Source organism: Mustela lutreola, chromosome 4 (genome assembly GCF_030435805.1).
Source record: "Mustela lutreola isolate mMusLut2 chromosome 4, mMusLut2.pri, whole genome shotgun sequence".
Lineage (NCBI taxonomy): Eukaryota > Metazoa > Chordata > Mammalia > Carnivora > Mustelidae > Mustela > Mustela lutreola.
In genome coordinates, this window is record NC_081293.1 from 188,600,355 (window position 1) to 188,615,442 (window position 15,088).

Here is a 15,088-nt window from a genome sequence, read left to right on the forward strand (position 1 = left end):
GGGGGTTTAGGTTAGCGTAGGCTTTTTTGAAAATTTTTTGACTGTGTGAAAACACACTTCACATCATGACACAGAGTACACACACACACTCTATCACACTCTCACACGTGCGTGCTCTCTTTCTCACACACACACACACACACACACCCCTACCTTGAAAACCAAATACTTATTTTTACTTTGTGAAACACTCCTCAGAGTATCTTCTACCCTGTTCGACTCCTTATTTCCCTCGACTTTCATAAAATGCTGCTTGCCATCCACTATCTTGATTTCATGGCTGGTTGTGGCCTGGAGTCTGGAAACCCCCTGGCTGAGGGCTGATTGGAGGGACCTGCACCGAGACTCAGGAGACAGGGCTGGGCGGACAGATGGGAGTCTAGAAAGCCCTGATTCTCTGGCTCTTCCTTCCTGAGGCTCGTGGGCATCAGTCAGTAAAGGGAGTCAGTTATTATGGGGAAACAGGGCTGGGTGAGGCTGGGGAAACAGTTACTATGGGGAAACAAGGCCGGGGAAGTCAGTGCTCCAAAGGCACAGAATTTCAGTTGTGTAAGAGGAAAAGCGTTCTGTGGACAGACGGTGGAGATGGTTGACAGCGTGAATACACTGTACGCTTAGAGACGGTTATGATGGTCAGTTTTACATTGTGTGTATTTTGCCACAGTCGGAAAGTATATATATACTTGTGTGAAAACCAACATTCCTGCAGCGGTCCCCTGGAGATAGAGCCTCAGGATTAGAGGAGTCCTTAAGGGTCATTTAGACCAATCCTCCCCGGACGCTCAAGCCTCTGGCGTAGAATTTCCCCCAAAGGGACTACAGTCACCAGGAATGGGGCCTCATCACTCACCACAGGTTATTTTATCTTGGGACAATTCTGACGTGCGACTGTTCAGAAGTTCTTCTTTGGATGAGCTGGAATTTTCCCCGCAGCCTCCACGATAGAAGCCATTTCCACCCCTCAGGGTCACTGAAACAAACTTAATCCCCTTTTCCACAGACTCTTGCACAGTTCAGGAAGTATTGTTTCAGTGCATCCTAAGCACCACCCTCTGATCTCCCAAGTCTCCACTTTCCAGCTTCACCTTCCAAAATCTGTCCAAGTCTCCCCTCACCACCCCACACTGCTCCTCTGAAGGGACCTGTTGGCCCCCCTCCCTCTTAGAGTCATCTCTCGAAACGAAATCATGACACTGACCAATGCCCCGAAATGTCCCATCACGAAACGGAGAATTCGGCTGTAGGCTGAGAGGACAGCGCTGGCGTGGCAGGCTGGTGAGGGAGCGAGCTGAGGACAGCGCTGACATATTACGTGCAAGATTAGATTTGTCCTCTGGGTGCCAGACTAAAAAAATCTCGTGGATCCAACCCTTAGTTCTAAAGGACAGATGCAAGATCCCATCAACCACGACTCTTACCTCTAATATATTCTGTTCTGTCAGAACGCTATAAAACACCACCCAGCTCTCCTTGGAGCCAAATGCTTTATTACACGTAGCATGGCCCAGGACTGGGTGCTTGCCAATATGCAAATTCACACAATGTACCACTTCCTCCTTTGACTCTGGAACCCAAACAAATGGGTCATGTTCCCCAAATCCCGTAAAAGTACGATTCTGTACAGTGACCACGGCACTCCTAAAGAATTTCCTTCTAAGTAGGGAGAGGGATTTCTTTGCAGAAAAATACCTCTGCAGCTTCATTCCACCATATAATTAAATCTCCCCTAGATACTTTGAAGTTATGTTTTATAGCTTATTTTGAATGTTCATATTTTATCTGAAAATTATAATTTTCCTCTAAACACGAGTTTTTACCAGGCTTTTGAATTATGACAGCTGGCTTCATATTTCAGCTATACAACAGTGAAAAGACACAGTGAACATGTCCATCACAAGAGCTACCTAGAGTGCTGGGTCTTCCAGTCCCCCTGCCTTCCTGTACCCCACTGCCCTGGGTCTGGGGGTGTGCCAACCAGCTTGAGGGACTCCAATTTTGATGACCCGGTTGGAGTAGCTGGTTTCAAGATGGAACAGGATGGGGAGAAGGGTGAGGCGTCCTCGTGTTTGGGCGCTTTCAGACTCAGCTCGAATCTATCTCCTCAGAGCAGCCTTCCTGGCAAGCTGGGCCTATCATTCTCTCACCGGCTCTATTTCTAACACACATATTGGTTAGTGCAGAGGTCTCCGTCTGCATCCCCAAGAGACCGTCAGCTCCTTGAAGGCCAGGCAGTGCCTTCCCTATTAGACACTGTGTAGCCAACTCTTTGCATACGAGACACAACAAAAGTTGGCTGAATGAGAAAAATGAATGACAAGAAGAACCCAGAAACACAGGGATAGGAGTTCTCTTAGAAGCAGCTCTGTTGGGACATGCTTCTCAAAGATTCTCTTGTTTTTCCCTGACCCGCCCCCCCCCCCCCACTCCCCACATTCTCTCCCCCTCCACACAGCATGTCTCCAAAGATCCAGAGACATGAGTCTGTCATCTCCTGGCCCGGCCTAACCAATCCTGCCACACAAAACCCTCTGCCACCATGTTTAGACATGAAACTCAATCCTAGGAAAGACAAGCCCATCTCCATGAAGCCCGCTGTTTGGGCCTCAGGGAACCCTCGCTGAAACCCAGGAAACTTCATAGACCTCGCTCCTTGTCCACAGAAGCTGCTGAGTTACTCTGTGGCACTGTAAGAGGGTAGACATGGGTCAGAAGAGCCTACCCGGCGGCTGCGCACACGCCCTCACCATGAATCTCTGGACCATTATCCTTGAGTCTTCACATGCTTCCCCCGCGTCCTAGTTTGTGGGTCACTCGTGGGCTTTAACCAGAGTCTTTCTCATTGACCTGTACTGTCACCAACGTGGCTTTCGCTCCCTCGTGTCCTAATCCTCTGCTTGTCTCTCTCAGGTGTCCGGTTTGGAGTCCAAACCGGTGATGGACAGTGTCCTGTTTTTACGCGACACAAGATGGGAAGAGGTCAGAAGTGTCCTGACTTCGTCCTTCAGTCCTGACAGGCTGGATGAGGTACGCTGCAAGGAATGCGGACTCGCCCCTTACCGTTTCTTCTCTCCCAATTGTGATGGAGAGCGGGTTCCTGGGGTGCCCCTTGTCCAAGCAGGACATTAAAATGCCCTGCCCACAGGGGCCATCAGACCTCCCTAGGACAAAAAAAGCCCAGGGGAGAGCGCTGGAGTGAGGTCCACTTCCCCAGGCCCCACATCTCCAGTGGCCATGAAGCAACTGTGAGTCTCCAAGCGTGTCTGGCACACCTGCGAGGTCCTGGGATGGCCCCAGGCACATTGGGGCCACCCAGGAGGAAATGGGAGACATGCCTCTCATCCTTCTAGGTCTGACGGATCGCCTGGGAATCTTGTCAAAATGCAGAGTCCGATTCAGCAGGTCTGGGGGTGGGGGATGGGCTGAGATCCTACATCTCTGCCAAGCTCCCAGGTGAAGCATGTTTTACACAGGGAGGAAACAGAGCAGCTAGAAACGAGGGTGAGCTGTGGCTCCAGTCCGCAGAGGGGAAGAGATGGCTTCAGGTCGCAGGGGAGGGGCCCCGCTCTTTCCTTCCGGCCCTTGGTCCTGCCTCTGGGCCAAGATCTGTCACACCCGATCTTCACACCTGTAAGTTCAGCTTTGGTGTTTGGCCTAAATTCTGCAAGAATTTGGGGGATCGAGCCCATGAGCCCTTCTGATGTGAAGTGCTCAGGGACTAACTCAGAGTCCCAAGTATCCGGGCAACTCCAGGGCAAGTGTCCTTCCAGAGCCGCTCCCTGTCTAACTGTTCCAGAAAGCCTGGGCTCAGAGCCAGGGTCTGTCTTCAGCTCAGGAAGTGAAGCGAAGGCTACTCTTAACTCAAGATGCTCACCCATCCGGTCCCGTTTAAGACCTACAAATCCCAGGAAGCTCCCCAGAAGAGGAGAGGTCCCGTGCTTCATAATTAATCCCGTCCAATAAAACACGCTCAGAAACCACTGATCCTGCCCACGGTCAGTGAGGTTTTGGTATTGGTGGCGGGGGGTGAGCTCAGTTTATAGGACCAGCGGAAACAAGCTCTTATCTGTGCCAGGCAGCACGCTGAGGGCTTCCCCTCTGTCCCACCACACCATCTCTACCACATCCCTGTGAGGTCCATAGCATCAGGATCACCCTCATAGCACAGATAAGGAAACTGAGGCACAGAGGGACTAAGTAACGCGCTCCATGTCACATAGCTCGTAAGTGGCACAGCCAACATCCTAACCCATCTCCGCCAGGAGGGGAGGCCTCACTTCAGCTGGAGCCACAGGCCTGGCTCCTCGCTTCACTGGGTCACCTATGGACACTTCAGGGGACCATCTGTTCCAAGGATGGGCCTGCTTCTTTAAAAATTGCAGAGCGGTAGGGAGACCACCCAAACAAGGTTGGGGGAAGTGTCACCTTTATTACCACAGTCACTAAAATGTTGAGGTAACCGAAAGGAGGGGAGGGGAAGAGAAGTTAGGTAAACCGAGGCTTGACATCGCTAGCTCCAACATGTTGCATCAAAATTCTTGACTCATGAGTAAACAGTGACTTGTGGGCAGCACCACAGACACAGAATCTCATCACTTATCAAAAAGAAATTGAGGAAGTGTAGCTGGTTTTTTAAAGGGAAGCAAGAACGGGAAAAAGTTTTCTTGACAGATTTGAGCTATGTTTCTTAATAAATCTGGATCTTTTTTCAAGGTCTAGATTTCTTTAGCACTTTATAGGGTATACTCCAGAAATGGAGAGAATGTCGTTTCCCAGAGAAATTCAGTGCTCCTAGGATCCAAAGCATTTTCTCCTATCTGAACCAGAAAAAGAAAATGCTTTGGATCCATTGGGAAAAAAAAAAAAAGAGTTCCTCCAAATGGTTCATTGCACTAAGGTACCCATTTGGGTGGGGGGTGGGTTAAGGGTCATAGATGATGTGAGAGAGGCAGCAGGAGCAGGGGAGTGGGAAGGGGAAGTGGCGAGACGTTTCATAGACCAGATTCCCTGGGTCTTGCTTTAGGTCTACTTAATTACTTAACATAGACTACCATAAACTTAACCCTAGTGAAACATCTTTCCACTCAATATAGTTGAATTTGAATTCTTGGCGTTTCCATTAGCAAGGATACCATTCCTGTGGCAGCGACGGTCACCTTTCTCCCCACCTCTGGAGCATTTAGACTGGGTGAGTTTGAGGTTCTTGGGCAGCATCCAAGAGATGTGTAAGGAAGAAGCTGACTGCAGATCAGGAGCTCAAGAAAGGAGGGCAGGAAAGATGGTGGCCAAAAACACAGACATGGCGAGATCACACCCAGCGGGTGGTGGTGAGAGCCATATTCAAGTGAGGGACAGAGGAGAGACCTACAAGTATGACTCAGGAGGACCAGGCTGCAACAGAAGTCCAGGAGAATGGAAGGGAAATGTGTATCAAGGAGGAAGGAGCAGCCAAAGGTGTTAAACGTTGCTTGGGTAGAAAGGCTCGCCAGCCCAAAGAACTGTGTGACAAGAATAATATTTTCAAACATTAAAGCAATGTCTGTGCGTGTTGCGCTCTACAGATCATGTCCCCTGGGATCTTCCTTCCTGCCCAGAATCGGTGGTGTGTGTTGCTTCAGAAGGAAGCAGGGGATGCCTTTCAGAACAAGGAGGTCCATGCTCAGCTTTGACCCGCGCGCATATCAGGCTTTCTGAAGCCCTTTTGAGACAGTGGTCTTGGAAGTCAAACATGCTTGGGAGAGCAAAGAGCTTTCCTCATTCCACAGGCAGCTTCCTGGGAATCTGAAGGGCAAGGTTTGGGATTCTGAGCACAGAGCGTCACTCTGCACCAAAGTGTAGACAGGGTGAAGGCTGTGACAAGAGGGTAGTTGCTATCCTGAGGAAGATGGGTAGAGCGGAGGAGGAAGGGAGGGCAGGGTGAGCCAGTCTTAGTGCCTCGGACTACCTCCTCCCCCAGCCCAAGTGACCCTCTAGGTTTCTGGATGCTTCCTTAGTCTTTAACCTCCCAATGGCCTTTGCTCCCTAGGTCACTGGTTCTCAAACCCTGTGCAACCCAGAGCTACACCAGAATCACCTAGAATCTTTGTTAAAATACATAATTCTAAGACCTACAGAATGAGAACTTCTATGGGTGAAAAACCTAGATGTTTTCCAAGTTTCCCGCTATAATTCTGGTAAGAGCGAGTGGAAAGCATTGGTGTGTCTTCCTCTTGGTCCCTTGCCTGACCATCAAATGCCAGGGGCTTCCCCAGACTTATAGGAGCTGGGCCCCCAGAACCCTCTCCACCCCCCACTCTATTCTTCTCTGTAGCATGACTGTGGGCTAACAGCCCACCTACCCTACTCCTCTTTTCTCTATCGTTAACTGCATGGCGATAGGCACATAATGTGCACTCAGTGATGACCAGATGGGCGGACGGACGGCCAGATGGATGGATGGATGGGGAATCAAAGAACCAAGAAGCTCTCTACTGAAAGATAAATGTTAAGGCTAAGATAAAAGAAAAAAAGGGAATGATTTTATCAAGGAAAAGTTAAGTAAGGGCATGAGGCACATTGTTGACCTTCTCTTTGAAGAGTCATAGGTATATACATGCGGAAACAGAAAAAGCAGATCCCAGGGACATAGAGGAGAGTGGGACACACAGGGACCCGGAGGGGAGGAGGCAGAGATGACAAGAGAAGCTCGGACAACAGACCCGAGCCTACTCTCCACTTAATTATGGACACCTGAGTCCGTTCTCCCTGAAATAGCTTTGAAATGTCAATCTCTCCATTCCTTGCTGAATTTACTCTTGAAATAAACATTTGTTTTCCCTTGGAACATTCGGCAACTTGTTTCCATTAACACTTTGGCAGTCTGTGCCCTCTCCTGTGTCTGGAATATCCTGTGTCATTAATATCCAAACTGTCAAGATGGCGCCGACTTTATCCGCCTGTTGGGCAGCCTTGGTCAGCAATGCTCAAATTTTACTTTAAAATCAGCATTAAATCACAAAGCCGTGTTTTATTTAAAGTAAAACTGATCTTTTGGCTTCAGTTTAGGGATGACTTAGAAAGATACAGCCCTGGTGAAAATTTGGTTGCTGCACTCCTGATTCCAGAAAAAGAGGCTCCCACAGTCGTAGTCTCATGACAGCCAAGCTACTGAGGTTTATATTACAGGACTGCTGAGCATCGCTGAGAAAACAATGGATTTTTTTTTTCTTAATTAGGAAATATTTTGCCCAGTTGACCTGCCAGAGTGTTCACCCCACACCCTAAGAGATCAATTTTTTAAAAAGGGGAACCAGTAGATTTATGGAGATTTTTAGAGTCTTATGCTAGATTCTCTACCAAAGACTACTAATGAGTAACCCTGGGGTGTGTAAAACTTTATTATGGGTCAGAAAGCAAATAGATTTAATTTTAGGAAACGAAACTGGAGTTAAATTAATTCTTCTCTGAGGGTAAAATATAAATAATGGGGATTCCCTGGGGACCCATGTTAGCACTAATTTTATTTTTAAATTTTATCATTCATCCAAAAGAGGGAGCATACCGTGCAATCTACACATCTGTAAATTCCTCTAAGCTCTTCTGATTTTGTAAGATTAAGTCAGTTAGAATAAGCTTCTAAGACTCATCTAAGACTACATAAGTCAACACAAAAGTGGCAGCTAACTTGCAGTGTAACCAAGAATAAAATAATACACCCAAGAAGAATACATCAAACTAGGATAATGAACTTTAAAAACTATGAATTACTACCAAGGAGAAGGATTTAAAATCATTGAGGATTGAAAGGACCATAGTCATACAATTCCATAAAATATTGCCAACCATCTTTTTTATTTAATTAACTTATTTTAGAGAGAAAGAGAGAGAGAGAGAGAGAGAGAGAGAGAAAGCATGAGCAGGAGGAGGGGCAGAGAGAGAGGGACAAGCAGACCCTGTTGAGTGGGGAACCTGACACGGGACTTAATCCCAGGACCCTGAGATCAGGACCTGAGCTAAAGTCAGACACTTAACCAACTGAGCCACCCAGGTGCCCCTGACAACCACCTTCTGAGAGATTTGCGATGTACCTTAGCATATTAATGGGTTGGGAGAGTTTGCAGTGAAGCAGTCTGTTTAACCTTGTTTGTTCTGGGCTCAAATAGGTTCTTAGTAGATGAAAACACAGGTCATTAACGTCAAAGCCGGCTAGTGGGAGAAATGAGGCCACAGGGCACGGTGACTTTGGTGGTAAAGTCCATGGGGGACACAATTTTTAAGTGCCTCTAGTTGTGGTGGGGGCAGGGGTAGGATCTACCCAATATGATGGCTGGTGTCTTCTCAGTCCTCAAAGCACCGTAGAAGGGATGGGTATGTCCTCATTCACACACGTCACTAAGCTGATGGTGACCCCCTGAGCAGATACAGGAGAGCTGGAAGCTTCACCCAGGACAGTCGGAGCCTGGCTGGGTGCGTCACTCAACAGGAAAAGAGCCAATCGTATCTCTGTGCATAGGGACTCCGTTAAAGAGAAACCAGACTGACAGGGAAGGCTGGTATCTCTCACAGTCGCCAAGAATCCAGCGCTCTGCCTAATTTTTCACTTTCATCCAGATGTTTCCTGTCAGGAAGGCACAGTCAATAATGTATGAATCTTAAAGGCGGCGGCAGATGTGGTTATTATTCCCTCTAGGCCTTTCCTGCCTTGGAGAAGACATATTACTCCAGAATGACTACAATTTTAAAAAATTTAAGTTGATATAGCCAGCTTATGAGTAAATGCATAGCTGCGATCATTTCAGGGCAAAAGTCTTTGCAGGATTACAGTCTTCATCACGGTTTGGCTTGGCCTTGGCATTTTCACTGTGCACTCTTCAGACGATCGTGCACGAGGGCTTCTAGAACAGAACCCGCTTGTTGCAGCAAGCAGCTCTCTCTCGGCTGCAAGAGCCTCCAGCGGTCTATTTTTAATATTTGCTTTTATTTCTTAATCCTTCCAAACAGTAAAAATGGAAGTCATTACAACCAAGTGCGGCTGTGCTAATAAATACTGTGGTGTCCAAAAATACATTGTCTCTGCCTGACCAGTTGCCCATTTTCCAGAATGTCTGGGTATTTATCTAGCAGCAAGAGACCATTATCCTTCGACACAGTTGTATTCCACTGACACCTAACCTCCTAATTAAAATCGGTATAATGATGGACTGTTTAAATTCTGGTTAAAATGTTCCTTTTCCATTTGCATTTAAAAGAAAACACACTCCTCATCCCGGGTACCCCATCCTGGGTTATAATTTGGCTTTCCTTTGCCAGAATCATAGTGTCACTCTGACTTACCACTGCTTAAATCTAAATGAGCATCTAAATGTGCCTCCCAGCTTGGCTGTTGCCTGGCAACACCGGCAGCCTCCTCCTTGTTGGGGTGAGTTCTAATTGGCCACAGCTCTTGACAGGAACCACGGACTTATTAGAAATGACACTTGATTATTCACCTAGATGGCTAAAGCTGATACTTATCAGCAGGAAATTCTGCATAAAAATAAGTCCTGGATGTTTTTAATATTGGGGGGGAAGGGTAGAAGGAAATAATAAGTTTTGTTAACCAGTATTAATTTTACATTTGTTAGCCCCCAGTTTAAAGCACTTTAAGGTATTGTTATTTTTGTATTCTTTCTGAGGTCAACAATATGCTTAAATACCTTCTCCCATCCCCATTAGCTGCCCCTTATTTATTCAGAAAACCCCCCTCTGACATCCATTCCAAAACAACCTAGCCTGCAGGTCTAAGAGTGCCAAATAGAATGAAACATTAAATTCATAAAATTCAATGAAGATTTATTAGTTCCTGTCTTTAAGGGGTTTATAATGTAGAAGGGCAACAAAGTGCATAAATCCTACATTATTACTGAGTAGTGGAAAACGGTGACAGAGTTCACGTCCACTTTCAAGGAGCAGAAGTCACTTTGGGGCATAGGGGATAGCGTGGGAAGTGAGTCCTGAAGATTTTACTGAGCTTTGACAGAAGCAGAAGGTGCACTGCAAGTGGACTGAGTAACAGGAACAAATGCATCTGGACAAAAAGTACAAGATGTGTTCAGGGAATAGAGGAGTTAACAAATTGGCTGGAACACAGGGTACCTATGAAGGATTAGTGAAAGAAAACTGGAAAAGTGGGTTGAGGCACAGAGAGTACTGTGCTGGGGGAGTGTTTGGTGCGAGCTTCAGTGGAGGGTGAGGAGCTATTAAGTACTTGAAAGTAAGGGAGTAAGGAAAGGGGTTTCAGGCGCTTAGCCTCCAGGATGTGCCATTTCCCCTAGATCCTGCGACAGACACTTCCGGGGAAGATGAGGACAGCTGCAAGTCATACCTCTGGAGTCTCCACTTTCCACAGCCGCGGGGGTCGTGGGGGGGACAGCTCCCCAGGCCCATATTTTCATCTTAGGATGGGGCCCTCTGCTCAGGCTCTTTTCTGAATCCCTCTTCATATGTAGACCAATGAGTCACCCTGCCTACACACCATCAAAGTGTGGGGGTCATCTCAGGTTAGAAGTATGAGATAATGCGGAAGGGACTCTCTCTTGCCTGCTCCCTGCTCAGGAAATGTGTCTTCTCTAGTCTTCAGGCTGACCCTGTTCTCCAAATTTCCAGGGGGCTCCAAAGGTTTAATGGTGTTTGTTGATTTGTTTGTTTTCCAAGTCCATGACATCAGAGCTGTATTCAGTGAAATTATAACCTAGAAGTCAATTGACTGAGGAACAAAGAGAATGGATTCTGATTTCGGAAACAAAAGCAACAAGCTAGGAGTCAGAGGATCTGAATTTCTAATTCTCATTTTTACTAAATTATTGAAACATAAAAATAACCAGATGTAGGTCTTTGTGTAATTCTGAAGTCAATGCATCAAAGAGATACAAATAGACTTTCTTACAGATGGGATGTATCGGAGCAAGCAGAAAGGCTCATGGATCCAACCCTTCACTGTGCCAGACTAGGAAGCTGCCTTCTCTTTCCATGGTCTCTAAGTAACTGTTTCAATCTGATGCTTAGGGACCTCATTCAAATCATAGAATGTCCATGGAAAGGGAATTCATAGGGCAGTGCAATTAGTCCTTTGTTTGGGGATAAGGACCCTAGTTCAGAGAGACTCAAATGACTTGCCCAAAGTAAGAGGTAAAATGGGCACATGTGCCAGGTTTTTCACACAAAGCCCGCTCCCGGTAAACCGCATGACATTCAGGCTCAGACAGAAAGAGCTCTTCGATCAATTAATGTTCCTTCTATGTCAAGACCCTTAAGGAACATTCCATCAATCTGTCATCGCACAGATATTTCTAGAGAATAACTGAACGTGTTGCACTGAGCTCATTCCTGATAGGACAAATACTGAAAACTTCAATAACACATGACAACATATAGGAATTGCCACGAGAGGGTGACACTGAAAGTGTATTAGCTACCTATTGCTGTTTAACAAATTACCCCAAAACTTAGCAGCTTAAAACAACAAAACTTTATTAGCTCATGATGTCTGTGGGTCAGGCTGTGCCTCTGTTTCAGGGTCTCTGCATTTAGCCTGGGCTGTGATCTCATCTGAAGGCTTGGCTGGGGGAAGATCTGCTAAGCTTACTCACATGGTTACTGGCAGTATCCAATTCTTTTTTTTTTTTTTAATTTTATTTACTTATTTGACAGACAGAAATCACAAGTAGGCAGAGAGGCAGGCAGAGAGAGAGAGGAGGAAACAGGCTCCCTGCTGAGCAAAGGGCCTGATGCAGGGCTCGATCCCAGGACCCTGGGATCACGACCTGAGCCGAAGGCAGAGGCTTTAACCCACTGAACCACCCAGGCGCTCCAGCGGGATCCAATTCTTAGTGGGCTTTGGAAAATACGGTAACAGGTTTATCCTATGTCCTTCAGTCAGTGGGGATACATAGATAACAAGCATTTTTATTAGACCAATCTGGTGACTGAGTATAGAATGTATTGAAAAGTGAAAAGAAAGAAGGCTAGGAAGCTCTTTGGAAACTGTTTTTTAGTCTGCCTATGTGTCCGGCACTATACAAGGTACTGAGACTACAAAAGATGTTGACTCTTCTTTGTTCTCAAGAAGTAGGATGACAGCCATATTCCAGATGACAGGTGGCAAAGTCTGAATTAGAGTCGTCGATGGGGAGATAAAGATGAAGGGAGAGAGACAAGGAACTAATGATAACATGGTGAGTCAAGAACAGGTGGATCCACTGGGGTCTTGTTCATAAGGACTAAGAGGAAAGAAAATGGTGCCAGGCATCCGGAGCTGACTGGGAGCATGGGGGTCCTCCCGAGGACATCTGGCATGCCTTCTCCTGCCAAGCCTTTTATATATTTCTAATCACTGTCACGACTCTTCGAAGAAGGTCTTATTACCCAATTTTGCAGATGAAGAAATAGATTTACTAAAGTTGAGAAATTCACCCAATGTCACACGACTAAAAAGTACCAAGGAGAGGAAATCTAATAACTGGCAGTGGCTTTGAATATTTGCTCTCGCCAGGGTCAGATGTACTCAACAAGGTCAGCATCTTAGCCTCAGAGAAGGAAGCCCCACTGGCAAAATGCTGGGAATCACCTAAAAGGAGAGTAGAAAGCCTATAAGCAGGAGATTTCTTAGCTCTTCTTTGTCATTACCACATGAGTTGTCTCTTTTGACCACTCAGAAAGCTCTCTCCACCTTGTTAAATTAATTCTATTGCCCTCTGTCCCTGCTTGACTCAGAAATCCTCAGATACAGTCTGGAAAAAAAGAAAAAACCAAAGATCCATTTTTTTTTTTTTAAACTGGGGGATTTAATAATAGTCAGTTCCAGGTAAAGAGCAGGGACTTCTTCTTGACAAATTTCTTCCCCAGGCTGAGGGTGGTACTTTACCCTGGATGGTGACTGCTAGTTTCCAAATGGCTGGCCAGCTGTAGGGTCAGCATCATCTAGAATAAAGCCAACCCATGTGGAGGTGAAAGAAGCAAAATGGGAACCCCTTCTCCCCAGGCGTGGCTGCTAGACTGTCATCCCCAAGAAGAAATCATTCTTTTAAAATCTAATAGCATTAGTATTTTATCTGGTAAGTATCATGTCCATGCCTTATGAAAAATATGGGGAAAAAACAAAAATAAAAATTTCTCATTATCCTACAAAGATGAAATGTAGCAATCAGATGAGAATCCTTTATTAAGATTTGATGATAGCATTGTGTGCTCATCTGTGCGCGTGTGTTTGCACAAGCCACCTATGCCTGCTTGTCTGCAGATCTAGGGGAGTAACTGCTGGGCTTGTGGATTGTAGGAAGATGATTGCAAGCCCATCAAAGAGAGCTTTTGTTTGTATGCAACTCGTGTGGGAGTGAATATTCCATAACTACTTGTGTATAATGCAAGGAAGAAAGCCTGAAATGATGCCCACTGGCCAACATACAGATCCGTTCTACGGTCTTACAATATTTTCTCTGCATTGCTTCTTAAAACATTTTTCATATTACATGCCCCATCTCATATCACATTAACCCAAATAAAAATGTCATTAACCATTCAGTGCGACAGACAGCAGGCAGAGATGGTAGAAAATTACAATCATGCCAGTCAGCCACAAAGCATTCTGGTTACAAACACGTAGAGGAATCGAGGGTGGGTGGTGGTGGGTCCAGCCCCCCTGTGCACTGTCCAGCATACGACTGGACTGAGCACGGGTGGACCCCTCTGTATGCACATAGCATGCTTCTGAAGAGTTGAGCATAAATCCAATTTTATGTTGCATACCATTTCTGTTACATTAAGGGAACTGTAAGTTTGATATCTAAAAAGACTTCCTTTCAAACAGCATTTTTCTTTTTTTACAATGTTCTGATTCCTCTGAAATAAACCGAAGAGAAATTTAGTATATGGGATTTTATGAAAATGGAGTTCACTTGTACCACTAAGTTTATTAAAATAATGGAAGAATATAGCCAGCGAAGGCAGTCGCAGAAAAGTGGCTGAGATAGCAGAGTTCTCCAAACACGGAGGTAGTCTAAGATTTTTTGAGAGTGATGGCCCAGAGGCCACTGAAAAGGACCCATTTACATGCACTTTTGATGGATTATTAAATTGGGTGAATATTTAGAAAAGAATACAGCTGTCCTGAAGATCTCTGCCCCGGAGTTACCAGGAATAAATCAGGGTAGCCGTTCTCATCCCTGTTTTGAGCGGACTCCAGGATAGGCACATGAGGTCAATTCCATTTCTGTTTCGGCAAATCATCAGACAAACTCTTCCCCGGCCACCTTACCCATCAGCTGGTGCCTGGCTGACTATTTACTTAGGTTCACGCACAAGTGGCGGAAGAACAAGAAACACTGATGATTGACCAATTCCATAGCTCCCTAAAGTAACGACCTAAAGTAGAGTGGAGGGCCATGGGCTCTGTGTTTGCTCCTGGACACACAATGACAAACCAAATGAAGGCTTAGAAGGCACATTTACCAAATCTCAGAGGGCAAGAAGCAATAGCCAATGTTACGGAAGATGAGACCTGAACCTTGCCCACCTATACTGAGCAGCACATGCACCCTCGTGCTCTAAGGCTTTGATGCTAGATGAGCAGAACGTCCTTTTTCTTAGAATTTTCCTCTCCAGATACTTCTCCCAGAAGGCTTGGCCACAAGGGAGAATCTGAGATGTTCTGTCATCTCTCCACGGAGTGGGGCAGAAGGGGCAGTGTTCTGCTCTGAATATCTGCTCCTTGACCTGCCTGTTGGTGTTGCCCAGGCCACGGACCCCGCTCCGGGAACTCACACAGCCCTAAGCTTAGCCGACAGCTCACTCTTACTCAGCAGGAGTGTCCTTCTGCTTCTCAGGGCCATCTCCTCCAGAGAGAGCTCCCACAGCAAACAGTTGGGCCCCTGGTGTCACAGTTCTGTCCTTACACTCCAGAACACATGGGGGTGGCTTTCAGACTTCCAGGAAGGAGGGATCAAACAAAGCCATGTGTCCCTCCAACACCTGGCCAACAGCCACTCAGGCTGCCCCACTGTGCCAGGCTTCTCCAATCACCTGAATGTCTTAGGCGAGTTGAAAGATTGTTCTGCTCAGAACACATGGCAGGACAATT

The 15,088-nt window shown here is 46.3% G+C and overlaps 1 protein-coding gene across 1 annotated transcript in view; it reads left to right on the forward strand.

Annotated features, from left to right (window-relative positions):
• TBXAS1 (thromboxane A synthase 1) overlaps positions 1-15,088 on the forward strand; it is a 166,364-nt gene that overhangs the window by 96,447 nt on the left and 54,829 nt on the right. The window contains exon 6 of the mRNA XM_059172016.1: positions 2,908-3,024. Within this exon, the coding sequence (XP_059027999.1) occupies positions 2,908-3,024 (117 nt within the window). The remainder of the gene's footprint in view (positions 1-2,907; positions 3,025-15,088) is intronic.